Below are 20,565 nucleotides of genomic sequence, written 5' to 3'. Positions count from 1 at the left end.
TCTAAAGCTAGTGTAACTACCACTCAGCTCAAGACACAGAATATTGCTATCACCTTAGACTCTACTCCAATTTGGTTTTTATCCCCATAGCTCCATTGAAATAGCTCTTGACAGAGTCACTAGCTTCCTCCATGTCGTCAGATCCAATAGTCAATTCTCAATCCGTATCTTACTTGACTCATGAGCACTGATATATTTTGAGCATTCTCTCTCTCTCAACCCTTCCTTCTTTGGTTTCTGGAGTACCGCCCTCTTTCAGTCCCCCTCTTGTCTCAGTGGCCACTACTTATCAAACTCCTTTCCTGGTTTCTCTTCATCTTTCCCATCTCTAAATGTTGGAGTCACCTTCAGGACCTTGTACCTTCTTTATCTACACCCACTGTTCAGGTTAAGTCTACTAGACCCATGACATTAAATGTCACGTATATTCTGATGACTCCCATCTGATGACATCAGACCAGATGTCTCCACGGAGCTCCAGACTCCTGTTTCTCACTGCCTGCTCAACAGCTCAATTTGCATTTCAAACTTAATGTCGGAAACAGAGCTCTTAATTCCTGCCCCACCCCCACCAAGTCAGCTCCTCCTACAACCATCCCCACCTTAGAAAACGGCCTGTTTCCAGTTTCTCCAGGCAACAACCTTGAGATCTCCTCACTTTTTCTCACGTCCTACATCTAATCCATCAGCAAGCCTATGAAATCCACCTTCAAATTATATCCATAATCCAGCTACTTCTCACCACCTCCACCTTGGTCCAAGGTGCTGTTCTCCCTTACCTGTGTTATAACAGGTAAGAGCCTCTCACCTTCCTTGTTTCTCTGCCTGTACTCCTACTCACCCCCCAACATTCCATTCTCCACGTACTGTCCAGAAGATCTCTTTAAACAGAAGTCATTTCATGTCACTTCTCTCCTCCGAACTCTAATGGCTTCTGATCTCTTTCATAAAAAATCCAAAACTGTTACAGTGGCCTACAAGGCCCTGCCTTTCTCTCATCATGCTCCAGTCTGGCTTCCTTGCTATCCTAAAACATGCCCACCTCCTTCCCATTTCAGGAACTTTGCCCTTACTTTTTCCCTAGGCATGGCTTGCTCCCTCACTCCTTTTAGACTCTCCCCTCTACCTTATCAGAGAGGCTTTTGCTCGGCACCTTGTGTAATAGTAAATCCCACCCCAGCTGTCATCCTCTACTCCCCTTGTCCCACTTTATTCTCTTCAGTCAGGCACCTACCACCACTTAGCATATTACATATTTTGTCTGTTTATTCTTTCTCTACTCCCCCAAAATAAAAACTCCATGAGGACAGGAAATTAGTTTTGTTCACTGCTGTGCCTGACACAGTGCCTGGTCACAGTGTACGCTTGATGAATACTGATCAGATGATTGAATAAATTAATTCCGAGCAACACTTTACAGTCCATTTGTAAGTAGCTCACTATTCACACACATGCTCCTAGTTTTAACTAGGAAACTCTTACATTTTGCCAAACTTATTTGGCAAATATTTTTTACCCTAGAGTCATTCTTCCCTGACTTGTAATTTTGTGCCAGATTTTTTTTCAGCGCCTTTCCAGTTAGAGAGCTGGAACTATTTTTCAGCGCCTTTCCAGTTAGAGAGCTGGAACCAAGCCAATGAACTATTTCCCTGTTCATATACATATTTAGTTACAGTTGGGGGTTTTTTTTCTCCCTCTTTTAATAGACACAGAAGTACCAAATGTGAACTTCTGGAAGGAAGTGAAGGGGGAGCAGAAGGAAGACCATGATCTCCAGAGAAGTACATCATCATCAAGGCAAAGACACAACACACTTTCCACCTGTTCCTTTAAAGTCACCGGCAGAATGGTGAGGCATGCCAAATGGAGGCGGGCCACCAAGGCAGAACCAACAACAAATCTAGTGATGAAGGGAAAAGGCCACTTTCTCCACATTCACCCCTCCTGGCCTTGAAGTTGAATTGAGGAGTCAGAATGTGTGGGACTCAGCCATGTATCCCTCTTAATTAGCCACATCACCTAGAGAAACTCTCAGCCTCTGGGCTTCTTCCTCTGCTCATGACTGCACTGGATTACATCAGTGGTTTTAAGCGTTTTAGGGTCCTGAACCCCTTTCAGAGTTATGGACCACTGTATTAGTTTCCCAGGGCTGCCAAGACAAAGTACTACAAACTGGAGGGCTTATATTTTACCTCTGTCAAGACCATATTTCCAAAGAAGGTCACATTCTGAGGTATTGAAGGTTAGGACTTCAATATAACTTTTGAGGAACACAATTCAACTCATGACAACCATCTTCCTAAAAATGGTCCATTCTGCATTCAATCTTGGGGAGTTTACAGACCACGTGAAGCTCACCCCCTGCTACATATCAGCTTCTATTAACTGTATGTCTTGGAGCAAACCTTAACTCTTTTGAGCCCTGAATCCTCAACTCTAAAATGACAAAAACCTTACCTATCAGAATTACAGTGGAGATTCAAAGAAATTACATTTAAGACAGTAAATGTGAATTGTGAAGGGACAAACGATTTTAGAACTATTTACAGTAGTTGAACTAGGGCCCAAAGCTACGTTTAGAAGAGTGTGGTCTCCAAATTTTTTTGATTGTATATTTTATCAGTAAGAAATTTTTGAGTGTACCCTCTAATAACAATTTCCTTTCTTATCAATTGCGTACAAGTGTTACTAAATTTAAAAAATGAATAAGATGAAATAAATATATTTTTTAACATTACTCCAAAACATTCAGCAGTTAGACTGCAGAGGTTTGAATGTGTCATACTAATGACTTCTTGCACAATATATACTGAGGAAGAGCTCTATCATTAACAGTAGTGGATATAAATCCACAGTTCAGATAGTCTTCATGGTAATTTTGAATTTTAAAAACTGATTTCTTGGCATAGCTGATTAGCTTATCATTGTTTTGAACCTCACGTGGCTGACGAAGAGCTGTCCTAGGAGGAGCAGTGTCATCATCTCAGCAATTTTCTTCTGTTGCTCGGATGTGCTTGCATTAGGAGAATCAGATACAATCTGAGGTTGCTTTGCAGAAATCTTTTAAAGCCATTTGTCCACTTTGTGAAGATCTATTTAGTTGACACTTGATGGCATTTGCCACACAACCACTTAATGAAGCACCCTTTAACCTCAGTGCTTTCTAGGACTCTACACTTGAACCTACAAGTGGGGCCTTCTCAGCCCCTTGGCTGTGGAGCTCCCTCGTGATTCATCTGCAGATCAAACCAGAAAGGACCATCCAACACACGGACTGAGTGAAGGCACCAGGGTCAATCTTCATATTCAGTAATAGGAAAGCATAATTTGTTTCTTGGTTTTTAGATTTAAAATGCATAGGTATAGAAGACTTACTAGTTCCTCTCTGCACCGAGATGGGTTGTCCTGTATCCTCCCACCCTGGAGACCACTAGACAGTCAGTACCTCTCCTTTATTTAGCTTCAACCTCAAGTGTAGGTTCACATGAATAAGAGCATCTATTGACGAACTCATGCAACCAAAAGGATTAAGTTTGGAGCAGGGGAAGCACGGAGGAAGGTGGAGGGGGTGGTGTAGGTTTGTTTCCTTTCTATCTCCTTGGACTGATTAAAAGAATGATGATAAAAATAGAAGAACCTGTTATTCTAGAGGGATTTGATGCTACTCTGTCAAGAGAGGAAGGCCAGAAGCTAACCAAAATGATAAGGCTCTGGGCACAAGTAGAGTTGCACAGGGACGCAAGTTACAGAGTCTAGCTCAGAGCTAGAGAGGCTATTTCCCTTCTTCTGGGTGGAACCAGTGCTTTGGCATCCAAAGACCAGAGCCTTTGGGCGTAACCAGAACCAGCAGCCCCACAGGCAGGGGTGTTGAGATGGCATTTGAGAGGGCAACAGATGTGGGCAAAGAAGAGTCAGACATGAGAGAAGTAAGAGGGCAGAGATCACACAATGATGGTAGCTCGAAATGGCTGTGGCCACAAATGGAGCACACCTTTGAAGATTTCTAAGAATTTCTGGGCAGTATTCTGAGGGGTATTGTAGGCAGAATAATGGACCCCAAAGATGTCCATGTCGTAACCCCCGGAATCCGTACGTTAGGTTACATTCTTAGGCCACATAGCAAAGGAGAATTAAGGTTGCAGATGGAATTACAGTTGCTAATTAACTGACCTTAAGATGGGAAGATTACCCTGCGTGGGCGCAGTGTAATCACAAGAATTCTTAAATGGGGAAGAGGAAGGCAGAAGAGCCAGTGTCAGAGTGATACACTTTGGGAAAGCCTTGACCAGCCATTGCTGGCTTTGAAGATGGAGGAAGAGGCCAAGGAATGCAGGCAGGCTCTAGAAGCCGGAAAAGGCAAAAAATGGATTTCTCCCTAGAGCCTCCAGAATGGACCTCAACCCTGATGACTCCTTGAGTTTAGTCAGATTCTAAAGACATCTGACTTCCAGAACTGTAAGATCATACATTGTGTTACAATCATACAATTGTAAGATCATACAATTTGCTATTATGGGGCTGCGCCTGAAGACATTAGAAAAATATATAAGTCAGTATTATCCTGCAGATGTTGAGTGACTTCCAGAAATGTCCAAATCAGGCAGATTCCCTGCGACTTGGTGGCCTAGAGGTAACTGACTTCAAACCTCTCCTCAGTCCTTCAAACACTAGGCTTCCCATCTGCTCAGTCTTCCAGAAGGAAGGCGTATAGAAGGGGTGGACTGCAGGATAAGGGCAGCAGGAGAGGCCACACCCATTGAGACTGATAAGTAATGCAGCATGCGTGCTGGAGCTTCCAACCCAAGGGACAGGTGGCACAGAAAGAGGGGTAAGAGGGGACCAGGACTCCAGAGAGCAGAACCAGAATTCACACCAAGAATATGAGGTCAAAGTAAACAGGAGCTGAGGGTTTGGATGCAGAAGAAGCTGTAAGGTCACAGGGTCCAGGAGGAGACCCTCCCACACACAGAGTACTCCTCACTGTTCCCTAAACTGACCACAAGCTAGGTGTGGAGCTAAAGAACAAAACCTGGATGAAGCCTGGTGGAAGGCAATACCTGTATCCCAGAGCTAGGACCAGGCATGATGCTGGGATGCCCATCTGTCCTCTGTGCAGGTAGAGAGGCCCTTTGGGACACGGAAAGCACATAATTCTGCTCCTTGGATTGTGCTCCACTGTGCTTGGCCCTGCCCAGAAGGACACGTGGGTCTTCTGGGACATCCTCACCTGCCTCACAATACCTGTCCCAGATATGTGATAGGCCACCACAGCTACTTCTCAATGCCCCAAGTTCTACTTCTACCATGCGGTTCCCTTTATTCTCAGATGGAGCCATTTCCTTTCATTCTGGTACTCCACTCCACAAGTCCAGAGTCTGGAAGGAACTCACAGAAGAAATGCAGAGCTCCGTTCTCCATGCTGAGCACTGTGGAAGGGAGGGACTCTTCCCTGCCCAGGTAGGGCTGGATGGGGAAGGAAGTCTTGGCTCAGTGGCCCAGAGCAAGGGAGGGGAGGAACTCTCATGTACCCACTTCCTATCTGAGTCCTGCTAGGCATGGTATGTAAGAACCTTGCTTCTACAGAAATACCCCCTGGGGGATGATGGAGTGGAAGTCTAGCCAGTGTAACCCTCCCCCACTACCCCCTCCCCCAGGACTCTTACAGGCCAAACATCTCACTCCTATCCCCAACCCTCCAGCCCTAATCATGACTTAGGCAGCGGTCCAGGAACAACAGGCTCCAAGCAAGATAAAATTGCTGTATTCTTTTCCTTGGGCTGCTGTAACAAAGTATCACAAACTAGGTGCTTAAAACAACAGAAATTCATTCCCTCACAGCTCTGGAGGCCAGAAGTCCAAAATCAAAGTGTCATCAGGGCCAGGCTCCCTCTGAAGCCTCTACGGAAAGCTCCTTCCTCATCTCTTCCAGCTTCTGGTGGCCCAGCTATTCCTTGGCTTGTGGCACTGTGGCCATCTTCCTGTATGTCTTTGTCTTCATATGTCTGTCTGTGTGTCTAGGTCCAATCTCACTCTTCTTTCTTTTATTTTAATAATTTTTAAAAATATTCATTCATTCATTTTGGCTGTCTTAGTTGCAGCATGCGAGATATTCACTGCAGCATATGGGGTCTTTAGTTGTGGCATACAGACTTCTTACTTGCGGCATGCATGAGGGATCTAGTTCCCCGACCAGGGATTGAACCTGGGCTCCCCCGCATTGGGAGCGTGAAGTCTTACCCACTGGACCACCAGGGAAGTCCCTAAATCTCCCTCTTTTTATAGGGACACCAGTCATATAGGATTAAGGACCCTCTCTGCTCCAGTATGACCTCATCTTAACCTAGCTAATTACATCTGCAATGACCTTATTTCCAAATAAGGTCAAATTCTGAGGTCCTGTGGAATTAGGACTTCAACATATCTTTTTGTGGGAGACATACCACAATTCAACCCCAGACAATCACCACTGACTATTCTGCTGAAATGCTTTTTTTCTGCTTTTACATTCTGCATAATGTACAACACACTCCCATCCGTAACATCTCTAATTTCTCGATTCCCAACCAGGGGGTGGGGACGCGGAAGGCAGGAACCAGAATTTTCAGGGGACACACTGTAGTTTTGAAATATAAATAAACAAACAACAGTCTAATAGTTGTTTCAGGGCAGGGTTTTTCTCAACCCTGGTTGCACTTCAGAATCGTCTGGGGGAACCTTAAAATACAAAACAATATGCATATTATTACAAATGTACATATTTGTAAAAATTAATTATATATTCATATAAATGCTGAGTTTGACTCCAGACCAATTACATTGGAATCTCTGGGGGTGGTGCCTAGGCGCTGGTATTTTTTAAAGCTCCCAGGAGATTGTAAGCTGCAGTGAAGATTAAGGACCTCTGTGCTGGGTGAGACCGGCTGCTTAGGGAATGGCTCCAGCCCTGCAGTTGGTGACTACTCATGTTTCCCTCTGTTGGTACCCATAAAGTGTAGGGAGGATGCTGAAGGAAACGGTTTACACAGGCCTTGTTATCTGAGTGCAGAACATTCTGCTTAAGGATGGTGCCATTTTTGCCCCCTGAGAGGTGAAAGGATGGACTGGTGACAGAGCAGGAGCAGAACCAGAGCTGAGTGTCCGAATCCCAGTTTGAAATGCCAGCTTCAGGCCCGCTAGAGTTCTGTCAGGGTAAGACTCTCTGGCAGCAGCTTGAGCGTGGTGCCCAGAACGAAGCCATCATTCCAAAGGAGGTCTGGTTGGGATGGAGCCAGTGTGGGCTGGTGTTTGTTCTGACTTCCAAACGTGAACCGTGAAAGACTGTCTTACTGTTTGACCCCTACTGAACTTACAGCCACAATTAAACTCATTTTCTGCCCATGAATTTTCAAGCCATGGCTCTCTCAGCCTATACAGCTCACCAGAGTTTGCAAGCCTACTTGCTTGTTAGGGAATCCCATTGTTCTTGGCAGTAGAGGTCTTTGGGGGATTCCAAGTCTGCCATGCAGCATACCAGCTACCCTTATGTGACCAACAGGCTACTATGTCCTCCAACTCATTACACATTTTAAAACATTCAGCAGGCAGGACAGTCAGCAGAGCCCTGCCCAGGGCCTCCAGGACTTCCCTCCATGTTGACACCCACACCATTACCCAGTGCTCCTCAACACAGTCCTTCCTGGGCTATCTATGATCCATCAACATCACCACCACCATCCTCCAGCCTGTGTTTCTCCATCTTGGCCACAAAGACATCACAATAGAGTTTAACCTTAGGGCAATATTCCAAATATATTCTGTATAAAACAGTCCCCATTTGCTTTCATCTTGCAGTAACACCAAACAAGGACATTAGTCGAACATAGCTTATTTTTAGTGAACCCATGCCAATTCCTAGTGATCACAGCTTTTCCTTCTAAGAATTCATAAGCTATTCAAAGAAAAGAAAGAATCTTAATAATTAGCCCAGCATAAAGTCAAGCTCACCAGATGGTAGTCTGCAGGTCCTGCCTTCTTCCCTTTTCTGAAGAAATAAAACACATTCTCCCTTTCCACTCCTCTAACACTGTTCCTGTCCTCCAGAATTCTTCCAAGATCACTGTCAGTGGGTCAGCAGTCTCATCTGCTCAGTCCCTGGAGCATCACTCCTCCCAGCCAAGAAATTTGAACTCAACTGGAGCAACGAAGTGCTCTCCTTACAATCCCCTCACCTGGCTTGGGTTTCAGTCTCCCTTTGCCAATGTTTATGGCCTTTGCAGGCTGAGCTGGAAAGAAATCATTCCCTCTGGAGGAGAAAGCGGTGGCAAAATGAAACCCAATCTTGACAGAGCTCTTACCATTGTCCCTTTACCTGAGGACATGAAATTTCCAGAACCTGGGGGAAGGTTATACCTACCAAGAGGGCTGAAGGGACCCTGTAGAGGGAGGCAGCCAAGCCCCCACCACACAACTCACCCACCAAGCACAAAGCTGCCACAAAGATGGAACTGAGAGGAAAGGAAAAGCCCTGCAAGCCTCAGTTCTCAGAGGATGACAGTATCACTACTCATTGTAGACATAATGGGAATGGGGACCAAGGCCAGCTCTGCTCCCCAAGGGGCAGTCCCATTATCACATTCATGGGTGTGTATGGGGACTGGGGGGGGGGCGCGGTCCACATCTCTTAGGAGTGTGTCTGTTAACAAAGGAGTTGTGACGATGGATATTCAAGGCAGATTCCCTCAGATAGACACAGTGGAAGTAGTAAGGATTTACTGAGAAATCAGTCTTCATTCTCAATTTCCCATATAATCATCAATCTTTCAATTAGCTAAAACCCTCAAATGATTGATCTCACAGGTGGTTCTTTTGAATGGAAGGTGTCAATTCTTGAGCTACAAAGGAAAGTAAATTCCTTACAATATAAATACACTTTTGAGATTTTTTTCTTTGATAGCAGCCAGCAAAAATGGAATGCTTACTATATACTGTTCTGAGCAATTTACATTCATTAATTGCTCACAGCAACTCTATGAGGCTGATACCATTCATATCTCCATTTTACAGAGGAAGAAACTGAGGTGCAGAGACAAGTGATTTGGTCAAATTCATACAGCTTGAAAGTAGTAGAACTGGTATTTGAACCCATGCAGACTGACTACAGAACACTGAGGTAAATGAATTGTGAAAATAGCCCAGTTTTCTACCCCTTCCTGTATCTATGCTTGGAACCCTGTCACCAATGTGAGAAGTGCCCTGGCTAGCCTGCTAGATGATGAGAAGCCACATGTAGCAGAGCCAAGTCGTCCTAGACAAGGCCATCCTAGACCAGCCAGCACCCAGCCAAATCCCCAGCTGACCACAGCTGCACGAGGAAGCCCAGCCAAGATCCACCCGAGAACCCACAGACTCATGAGAAATAATAAATGATTGCTGTTTTAAGCAACTAAGTTTAAGCAACTAAGTTATCTACCAGTAGATAAGTGACGCAAACCCCAATGCTTGACCACTACGCTATATTTTCTTTCCTATGACGCTGGCTTCACCTGACTCCAGGATTCTCCAGGAATGGACAGCTCCAGCTGTGATGAGCCTTCATCCAGATAACCACCTTACCACCCTTCATCCTTGTGCTGCCCCTGCCCTACCACTATGCTAACCCATGAAGACAGTTTATAACTATTCTTCACCTTTACTCCCTGGTTTTCTTTGGAATCAAGAGGAAATGAGGGTGCCTCAAACCCTTTGGTACTATTTCGAGCTCTGTTTCCTTGCCTACCCTCTTTGCCCATCTCTCCACCATTTAGGAGCTAAACGGGAATTAGCCAAAGTGGTGCCAAAATAATGAAATCAGCGTCATGAGGGAGAAGGCGCAGACAGTGCTTGAAGTCAGCACCTCGCATTCACTGGCCTTTCCCTTCTCTCAAGGTGGGCCTCTTACTCCAGGGGGATGGGGACCAGCACTCCCTGGAGGAATGCTCCCGCTGTGCCACCTGATCCCTAGGTGAAACCCTGCAAAGCTGAACTTTCCCTGCCTGTCAGGATTCAGGAGGGGCAGCAAGCTGCACCTCCACAGGAACTAACAGCCCCAGCTGCTCAACTCAAATTAAAAAAGAGTTTGGAAACATGTTCCACAGGGGCATTTCTGCCAGCTGCCTCCAGCTACTATGTTATGTTCTCAAGGAAATGGAGAGGATACCCCACGGGGAAGGAGGGTACCCCCAAGGCATCATGAGGGGTAGGGATTACAATCCACTAAAATGCGACTAGAAAAAACCCAAAGAAAGAAAAAGACTCATAAAAGACCATGGTTTTTCTACTGCAGTATTTCAAAACTTTTTTTGCTCTTAGGCACTCAATAAATGCTAAATGATGCTAATTCTTCTAGCTCTTCTTGCTTTATGAGTGAAGCTGGGATTGTGAGGGTTTGTTGCTCAGGCCAATAGCTAAGTGACCTGGGTTGATGAAGAGAAACCAAAGTTCCCCCAGGGTAAACCCAGCCTTACTGTGCCATTAAACAATGCCCCCCCCTCACTCATTACACTCCAACAATAGTTTAGCTTTAATTTCTTTTCCTTATATTTCACAGCCATAAGGGAAAATGTCCTGTGACAATTCTGTAATACTAAGACAATTACTGGTGACTCAGGACTCCCTGCTGCCTCTGAATCTTCTCACAGCTGAGGAGCTGGCTTCCCACCCATGTAGGAACAATTTGCTTTGTGAATTGGGAAATTCAGAATAAAAGAAATCTTTACCCTTTAAAAATGATAGAAATTCAGATGAAATTAGATGAAAACTCAGCCCAGGGAGTCTGTTTCAGAACAAGAGTCAATTGCAGGCACTGAGACCCACAAAGACTCATACTTTCTGAGCCCTACCGTCCACAGCATCCAGGTAGCCCAAGAGTATCCTCCGTGATTTCTCCTCCTTTCTCCTTTTTCCTGGGTATCCGACTTCTGCCCATTTCACCTCTGCCAATGAATGGGGGAGGGGACAGTAAACTATGTTCTCCTTGAGAGAAAAAAATCCCTGTCTTATTCACCTTGCAACTCCAGCACTCAGCCCAAGCCTGACTTAGCATGAACAGAGTTAGAGATATGCTAGATTAGAGGGCACGCTCATTCTCAAATCCCCAGCAGACTGTGTTCCAAAGCACTTTTGTAAATGGGTAGTTTAGAGCTTGGAAAGCATTTTTTTACATAAGCATGAAGTTCTAGAGACAGGCTACGTCCTCAGACTCAATTATAAAACTCGAGTTGGCCTAAGAGTCTAATAATGCACGAAAGTGAGAACTTCATGTATTCCATTGCCTCCTCCTAAATAACCATTTAAAACAGTTTCTGTGAGAAAACGCATTCCAAATCAGGATGCCAGAAGCAGATTTCCATCTACTCCACAACCAAAGCAAGGTTTTCCTACTGAAAAAATAAGAGGAAGATGAAAGGGAGAAGATGCTGCCCTTACCAGAAACAGCCCTGATGTTCATGGCAGGTGCAGGTTTTGCAAGGAGGGTGGGATAGGACAGAAAGGACTGGATACCAACAATGATAACCTGAAATTCTTTAGTTCAAACACTGGTCTTAAGTGTTCTAAAACAGGAACTAAAAGGCAGCTGCTTGAAGGGGAGTTTGGAGAAGGGAGGGATTTCTGGTTTGGGAGTCATAAATCAATGAGCCAAGGAGGGCCTGTGCTCACCTACGATGACTCTTGATTTCTGTTCTTCAGTTCCTTGACTGACACACTCACTGATGCTAATAAAATTCTAGCTCTCAGGTTTACTGTGTCAGTTTGAAACTGGGAGCATGGAGAAGGAAGCTGGATTGTGAGCTTCTTAAAGGCCGGGATATCCTATTCATTTCTGTCTCTTTCTTTTTTTTTAAAGGAAAATTTTATTCAAGCCAAATATAACTCAAGAACAGCCTCTCAGAAAGCTCCGAGAACTGTTCCCCCCTATTCATTTCTTTATACTCCATTCCCCTTGGTGCTGAATTCATAATTCATCAATAAATGAGTATAATTTAAGGAAGGTCTTTAACTTTTCAGTGTAGTTGCAAAACATGAGGGCTTTGGAGTCAAACTTCACAGATTCAAATCATTTTCCTTCCATAGGTGCAGGACCAGCGACTTTCTCCCAGGGCTTCCAGTTTTCTCCTCTAGAAAAAAGCGTGGTGATAGCACTTACCTCAAGGGTCACTGTGGGAATGAATGCATTTGTATTTGTGAATCGCATAGCACTGTGCCTGCCACATAAGTTAGCACTCGATAAATCTAAGCTATTGTGTTCCCATCATCATGTAGCTACTTGTCCTATATTTTGCCCCCCAAATTAGTTTCTCAGGGAACGTGATGAACATGAAAGTTGGTTGGTGCAATGTGCTGAATTGTGGTCCCCTAAAGATATGTCCCCTTGGAACCTGAGAATGTGACATCATCCGGAATAAGGGTCTTTTGCAAATGTAATTAAGACAAGGATCTTGAGACGAAATCATCCTAAATTAGGATAAGACCTAAATTCAATGACGAGTGCCCTTACTGGTCAGACAGAAAAGAAGACACAGAGAGATAGGGAAGAAAGCCATGTGGAAACAGAGGCAGAGACTGGAGCTATGCTGCCACAAACCAAAGAGCACCAGAAGCCACCAGCATCTGGAAGGGGCAAGCAGCAGTCTCCTCTAGAGCCTTCAGAGGGAGCAGGGCTCTGCTGACATTTTGGTTTTGGACGTCTGGCCTCTAGAAGTGTGAGAGAATACATTTCTGTTAAGACACCAGGTTTGTGGTCATTTGCGGTGGCAGCCCTAGGAAACTAACTCGCTGGGTACAGTTTGGAACAACCTAAATTTGGTGAGGAAAACAAGCCAGAATATAAACTGGAATTATCACAAGTTCTTCTCCCAAATCGTGTACTACAGGGAAATTTCTCTTTACGAAGGAAAAATCACTGGCTTCAGGGACTGGAATGTTCAAGCCATTCTTTCCCATCCACTCCCAACCGAGGACATTTCTGCTGGGAATCTTGAAAACACTCTGCATTTTTCCACAGGAATGCGATGGAAGCACTCAATGTGCAGTAAGACTCTGCACAGAGTCAGCAGCTATGTGGCCCCAAATAAATGGGCAGGTGACATGGCTCCCAGTCCTTGTCCAATAAACACACCCACGCTAGTCCCTGCTGTCTCCCTGACCCCATCTGTGGAGGTCCAAGAGGTCATTGGCCAAAGACTCCAAGCTAAGGAAAGATACCTGGTTGCCAAGAAATGTACATAATTGTATACTCCTAATTCTATGGGTTCTTGCAAATAATCTATGAAACAGATCTCCTTTTAAGTGAAAAATATATCCTGGTCATCTGCAGGATCCTTCTAAGCCTTTGGAATTTACAGTCCTCAGGAGAGAGTCCTGAGAGAGATGTTGTCGAACCCACTGATGGCTAGAGAAATGGTTTTCATTCATTTCCTCTCTTCTAACTCCTGGAGAGAAATAGCGGCAGACAGAGCAGTGACTGTCAGAGAGGGGTGACTTTTTTAGAGCAAAGGCGTCAGACAAGATGACACATGCTGACAGGCTCAGCAAACAGTGGCTGCTCTGCCAATCAGCAGACAATTTCTGTGCGCCTGCAATGTAGCAACGATTGTCAGTCACGCGTGTTTCAAAGACAGGTCACGACGACCCCGTGTGTCATCTTCTAATGCCAATCAGCAGACAATTTCTGTGTCTGCAACGTAGGAAAGATGGTGAGTCTGAGTGTTTCAAAGACAGGTCACGACGACCCCGTGTGTCATCCGCTAATGTGAAGGTCAAAAGAAAGGGGAAGGCGGGTGGAGGCAGAGAGGGGACAGCAGGAGACCCCTGTGCAGGCAAATCAGGCACATCCAGGCAGGTCTCGACTCCTGTTTCATGACAAAGCCTGGGGAGCCCATGTGATCACCTGCTTCACTGACATCTGAGGCTCCCACCTCACATGTAACCAGCACTGCATTAATCCCTGTCCTTTAGAACTCGTGAAAGTCACTTCTTCCCTGACTGAGGAAAGGTCTTTTCCTTCCTTCCTTGGTAATTTACTCAATTTATTTCCAGTCAGGAGAGGGTTGTAGGGAAGAGGAGGAAGCCACACACAGTACTCTGGCCCCCAAGAGTGCTCTGCAATGGACTTCATCGTTTAATTGAAGAGAATTCCAGAACACCGACAACACTTATAACCAAAAAAAATTCTGAAGCCTAAGAGATTCAAAGGATTTTTGTCATTACCTGTCATTTACTCTTCTCCTATTACAAAAGGAAATGCTGAGATAGAATGAGAGAGAGAGTCCCATGAAACATACAGGTAGATAAACTGAGTGCCTGTTTAAAGTACGTAAATGTTAAATTTCTCCACTTTCCATCAAAGAGGTTTTCTGAGGAAAGGATACATTTTTACCACTCAAGATTAAGACAGAGTATACACGTGTGCGTGAACACACATGAGACTGCGCTGGGTCAATCTACAGCCCTTCATAAGAGAACTGCGTGATTCTAATTAACAGGATACTTTTTAAGTAAATAACTTAGTGATTATAAAAAGCTATACAGTACATACAAATATGTTACATTTTAAAAAAAAAAACTCCATCCTTCCTGTCCAGAAATGTCCAGTTGGCCGTTAAGGTTGTGATAAAGGCAAAGTGTTGAGCACACGTAATCACACTGAGGGTCCTGCTAACCGACTAGTGTTGACGTTCCCTAGTTCGATCCGATTCATCTCTTGCACAGGAACAAAGAGATGGTAAAAGGGTCGGAGATTACACCAGAAGGAAAGAAAGAAAGCTTCAACCTACTTTGGGATAAGGATCCTTGTCACCCCAAGATCCTTTTCTAGCAACTGCTCTGTTCCTGAAGTTCGCCCTGTCCTGAGGCAAGCAGTAGGGGGCTTGGTTATTTGTGTTTCAGATCTGGAAGCTTCTCCCAAGGTGGAAGAAGCGAGGGGAGTGAAAGTATAAAGGTTATTAGATATCAGAGGTCTGGCTGGGCACCACAAGCAAGCTAAGAGGAGTCATTGGAGATGAAGGGTCTGTTAAACACATACACATTTGCATGTACACACACACACACACACACACACACACACACACACATACACTTTCTAGGCTGCCTTATATTTATCACCCTGTGAAATTTTTGAACAGTTGCTCTGTACACAAATGCACACTAAAAATTAAATAAATAAGACTGAGAGAAAAAACATATCCAAGTAGATGATCTCTTATCAAAAGTACACGTCTTGCTAATCAGAAACCACATCTTAATTCTGATAACTGAGAAATTATGTGGCTACAGTAAATAAAGAGTAAACCATTTGTAAAAAATCAAAACACACAAGTCATCCCAGATACCAGTTCTCATTTCCTGACATATTACTGTACACAATACTGTTTTGGGATCCTGCATTCTTACATTGTTTTGAACATTCATCAGACTATTAATTTTAAAAGCCAGGAGCTCTGTCCTAATCACCAGAACCTGTTTTTGTACTTTGGAAAAGGCGAAAAAACCAACTCTGACTTCGGTGGGAATCATTTTGGGAATAATGGTGGGTGGTTGTTCACATCCGGATTACGTATAAAACGATAACATTATGATGATGAATGCCACAGAGCCTCATCTGCATATAAATAGACCTAATCAGAAATGCAAATTGCAATCAGGAGACATTTTTAAAGACTGTGATAGCTGTGCGATTGTGCGGCTAAGGAAAGGTTAACACTTGTATTGTTAAAGCAGTTCAGTGGCTCCCAGCCGGCCCAGGGCCTTCCTTTGAAAGAGACATGTGGAAAGTACAAATCTCCCAACCTGCAACACTCCTGGATGCAGCTTTCCAGAGCTTCATTTTCTATAACTAGAGGCTTGAGCAGGCCAAACATCAGCCCTATTCTGATGAAAGACAAACAACCAAACCTCTTGTACAAACCCTTAATGAATACAGACAATAGAAAATAAAATGGCATTTAAATACCCTTCAAATAGATCTCTTTCAGCACAATTGCCCATTGAGACAGAAATTAAAGGATGGAGAGAAAGTCATGACTGATGTAACATTTTTCTGATATTTTGTAGTGCTGGCATACATTTTTTTTCATCCCTAAGTTTTTCAGCATACTGGAGAAAGATTCAAACTAGAAAAAAAAAATAACCAGACATGATTATATAATTTAAAAAGAAAACACCAGTATTTAGACAGATTACTTAATCCAACACCGCATTTTCAGTCTTCTCGTGCAAAGCGCAAAAAATGAACATGTCAAAAAAATTAGAGTACTGAAAATATGCAATTGTTATGACATAGTCCTATCATTTTTAGAATATGTTACATTTCAGGAACACCCTCTCCCCCACTTTCCTGCATCTGCTCCCACTTCCCCCCAAAAAAGAAATACATTTTACAATCAGGCTTTCACAGGTTTGGAGAGAAACTGTTTATGAACTATTTATTATCCTTAAAGAGCCTCTTTCACAAAGAACTAATAAGCCAAGAGCGCCATCTTGTGTCTTACCTTGGAATCTTAAAAAGCGTTTTCACAGGATGCATGTCAAAGAGGGGAGGGTCTCCATCCCCCAGTTCAATAGCTGTGATCCCCAAGGACCAGACGTCACAGCGAGCATCATAGGAAGAGTCATACTGCTGCTCACAAGCAATGACCTATCAGACAAAAGCAGGACACAACACATCAACCCCACCCACTGACACCACAGATGTCCTGAAAGGCCCCTGGCCGATCTTACCCCCTTCTCAGTTCCCTTGGCTATACTGATATTAAATTCCAGTAATAATAAGATGTCTGTTTTCTAGGCCTTATTTGTGTGATTGATTTATCATCTGATATGTTCATTAACTTTTAAAAATGTATCAGTTCAGTTCAAGAAACATGCATTGAACCCTCTAGATACCAAGAACAGTGCAAGGGGAGGCACAAGGGTGAATACCTCACCACAGCCACCCTAATGTCCTTTAAGGAAAGGCTTTGTCTAGATCCTTCATCTCATTACCAGCTGCTGAATTCAACAGTGAGGAGCAACTGTTCTCAAAGATGCCTATCTCCTGCACAAAGTCCCTAGGAGCACAGCATTTGAGCAGAAAGCTGCTGGGAGACTGATGTGCTTAACTTAAAAGAGGAACCACTTCCTCCCATTCCCCTTTTCCAAGAAAATCGGCCCCCTCCTCAAACCCCAACAACTGGTTTGTGTCTCAGCCCAGCTGCTGTTTCAGGTATTAGCTCTACTAGGTACAAGAGAAGGGGAATCAGAAAATGCCCTTGGGCTTGTCATTGGTTTGGAAAGTATGGAACCTTGTGGGGAAATCTTTTTCTATCAACGTTTTGAGTCAGACAGGAAAAGTCCCACCACTTAGACTCTGGGGGTTATCACAGTGGGGTCAGGAGAAGGCAGGGGTGGGCCAGAGGCTGTGCAGGAACCAAATGCTCCTATTTGACCTTAAATCTGCTTCCTTGACCAAGGATGACCCATGGCTGTGAGCAGGTGGGAGACTTTATTATTAGAGTCTGATGATGTATGTCCAACAGCCTACGAGGTAGATAGACAGCATCACTGCAGACCCCAGCAGGGCCAAAGTGATGGTCCTGCCTGCCCTCCTTGGCTGTCAGAAGGTCTTTGACTTTGAGTAAGATGGACCAACTGGCCATGGGGAGTAGAAGAGTGACGGATCTGGCTTATATACTAGCAGGCTACTGTGCTGAGGATACAATAATACGGAACATGAATAGAAGAAGCAAATCTAGTAAAGATGTTACTGCAGGACTCCAAACTAGAGACAGTGAGAAATAAGCAGATTCTGATTATATAATTTTGAAGGTAGAGCCAACTGGATTTGCTGAATGGGACTTGTAAGGAAGAAGAGTTGAAGAAGAGTCCAGAGTTTTTAACCTGGGCGATTCCAAAATGAGATGGGGAAGACAGTAGGAGAAGTAGGTTTGGGTTGAACAGCAGGAGCTCCACTGGGGACATACTAACTCTGAGATGACTGTGAGACTTCCAAATGGAGACTACTTTTAGCTGGGTAAGACGCAGACCTCTGACCTACAGAATAAACACACGTTGTTTGAAGCCACTAAATGTGTGATATTATGATGTCAGTGACAGAAAACTAATACACCTGCTCTCTGCCAGACCCAGTTCACTGGTCTCGTGATGCCAAGCAAACATACCTGCCATCTTGCCCAAGACTTGGTGTTCCTTCTATAATTTCTGTCTACCCTTCTCTTCTGGTTTCTGAACTAAAGAACCTTTTCCTATGTACCTGCATCCTTGGCCTGATCCCAGCCCAACCCTCTGAATAGATTATCCTGCCACAGAACATCCTTTTAACACACAAAAATCATACTTTTAACGCATTATTTTCAAATATGCATTCAAACTCAAGTTCAAATAATTCCAATTTTGGAAACAGAGGCCATTACATTGCCCCCCAAAGATCTCACTTTCATCACCTCCATCTGGTGAGAAACTACATTATTCTAAAAGATCTCCAGAGAAGGCTATTTACCACCTTCCCTTCCAGAAATGACATTTCCAAACGTGTAAGACAAACATAATTTTAGACCTATCAATCAGCAAATAGTTCACCATTCTTATACATCCCTGTGAGAGAAAAAGAAATAAGACTCTATCCTTCCCCAACAGGAGCTACGGCCAAGTGAAATTTAAAGTGAATCTATAATAAATTAAATGACAAACCATGACAACTAAAAATGTCCTAAGACAATACGTACTAGGATGTCCAATAAAGGACATGGGCTCCAAAAGCTTGGGATATTAGAGGGAGACCAATTCAGGCTAAGCAAGACAACAAAAAGTAAATAGTGCCCATAGTCCACAACTTCCAGAAAGAAATTCAAATCAACTTCTAGCTATTCTGGATGGGACACAGAAGGCAATTCCAAGAACCCGTCCAAATGTGGGAATGGAGACATCCTATCGATTCTCAAGCGCTGTCATAAAATATTCAAAACGTTTATCTGGTTTCCACTTCTCTTTACAGACAGTCACACATTATCTTCAGCTCAGTCTGATTAACAGAAGAGTATCCGTTGGCCAAATTCTCTTCCCTAAACTCAGCTTGTAATGTGACAAAAGAATTATTTAAGCTTAGCCTTCTAGAGAAGTTTATAGAAAATGTCTCTAGTAAAATAACTCACAAATAATTATTGAGTACCCATGAGCCAGGCATGGTACTAGGTAGGTATATAATCATTCTGTCAGGTAGGTACTACTATCACCTTTTGTAGGTATGGAAACTGAGGCATAGCACAGTTAAACAGCTTCCCCAGCACCCATAGCTAGTCATGGTCAGGGACAGAATTTGAACGCAGGCAGAGGAGAGACAAGTGAACAGATTATCACAATGTGATAAAAGTACTCTAAGTAATAAAGGTTATATTCAAGAAACAGTTGAATTATCAGCATCTGTACACATATTTTGACCAAACTAATCACATTTTTGAGATTTTTGTCACCTAAACTCTATCTCTTCAGAGGGAGTCTCTCTTTCCATCTCTCTTTACTGGGTTACATGTGATGGGATTCAAAGAGGTACTCTGAGAGGTTGTATCCCAACTGAAGGTCAACACATCCTAGAACTGGATTCCCTATCAATCCAACAACAAAGTCTGCAACTATTTCTTTAGGAGAAAAAGTAATTTCATTCTCCTTAGCTCAGCATTCTCCTTGTCTCTAGGTAAAAGAAAGCTGAGTTAAGAATGCTTAAATGGTCGATTGGTCTTGCCCCCAGGAGGAAGTGACCTCTCAAAGAGCTCTCTGAATCAGTTGTTACAATGCTCCACAAAGAAAAGGAGAGTGGCAATGTCAAGTAAGTGCACTGCCCTGGCACCAGGTTTCCCAGGTTCTGTAAGTCATATTAGAGGGGTGGGGAGAGAGGAGTCTGAAACGGTATTGACACAGGCCCAGGACCCCAAACACGTCCTCTTCCACTCCTCAACCTCACCTCTACTGCCCCCAGGAGGAGACATGCCTAAGGCAAGTGTATTCTCTCCTCTACCTCAAGCCTTTACTTCAGTCATAGGAGTATAAATGATGCTGGTGGTAGTGGAATGGGGAAGATGGAATAGGTGTGAGAGAGAGTTCAAAGGAAGACTTGCAGGACTTGGGAGGTTAGGAAAAGGGACACACCAAGGAAGACAAACACTATGACCCTGGGTGACCAGGAGAATGATGGTGCCATTTATAAAACAGGGAAGTAAGGAAGAAGAAGTCAGTTTGGTAGGCAGTATAACAAGTTCAAATTGGGTCTAAGCTCTACCTCTAACCAGGTACAGAAAAATCGTGTGTGCTCTTGGAAACTCACTTCTTTTTTTTCACATGTAGATGCAATAAGAAAAACAAAATTCCATCAGGATCAGAAGCAGAATATACTAAAGGGTAACAATAAAGCACTGATGTGTTATCAGTGACTTTACGGAGTTTTATATTATAGTAAATATATCCTACATTTCGGTCGGAAAACCCGAACGAACTTTCTGGCCAACCCAATATATCATGAACTTTAACAAACTGGTAAATTTATCTTAATCCAGCGTTGTGAAT

At 43.7% G+C, this 20,565-nt stretch overlaps 1 protein-coding gene across 1 annotated transcript in view; it reads right to left on the bottom strand.

Moving 5' to 3' along the window:
* MYO3B (myosin IIIB) overlaps positions 1-20,565 on the bottom strand; it is a 408,816-nt gene that overhangs the window by 333,014 nt on the left and 55,237 nt on the right. The window contains exon 9 of the mRNA XM_065880146.1: positions 16,503-16,648. Coding sequence (XP_065736218.1) covers positions 16,503-16,648 — 146 coding nt within the window. The remainder of the gene's footprint in view (positions 1-16,502; positions 16,649-20,565) is intronic.

This window comes from Phocoena phocoena, chromosome 7, assembly GCF_963924675.1.
Source record: "Phocoena phocoena chromosome 7, mPhoPho1.1, whole genome shotgun sequence".
Taxonomy (NCBI): Eukaryota; Metazoa; Chordata; class Mammalia; order Artiodactyla; family Phocoenidae; genus Phocoena; species Phocoena phocoena.
The sequence above is the reverse complement of the archived record's forward strand: the minus strand, read 5'-3'. Positions and strand labels throughout refer to the sequence as shown.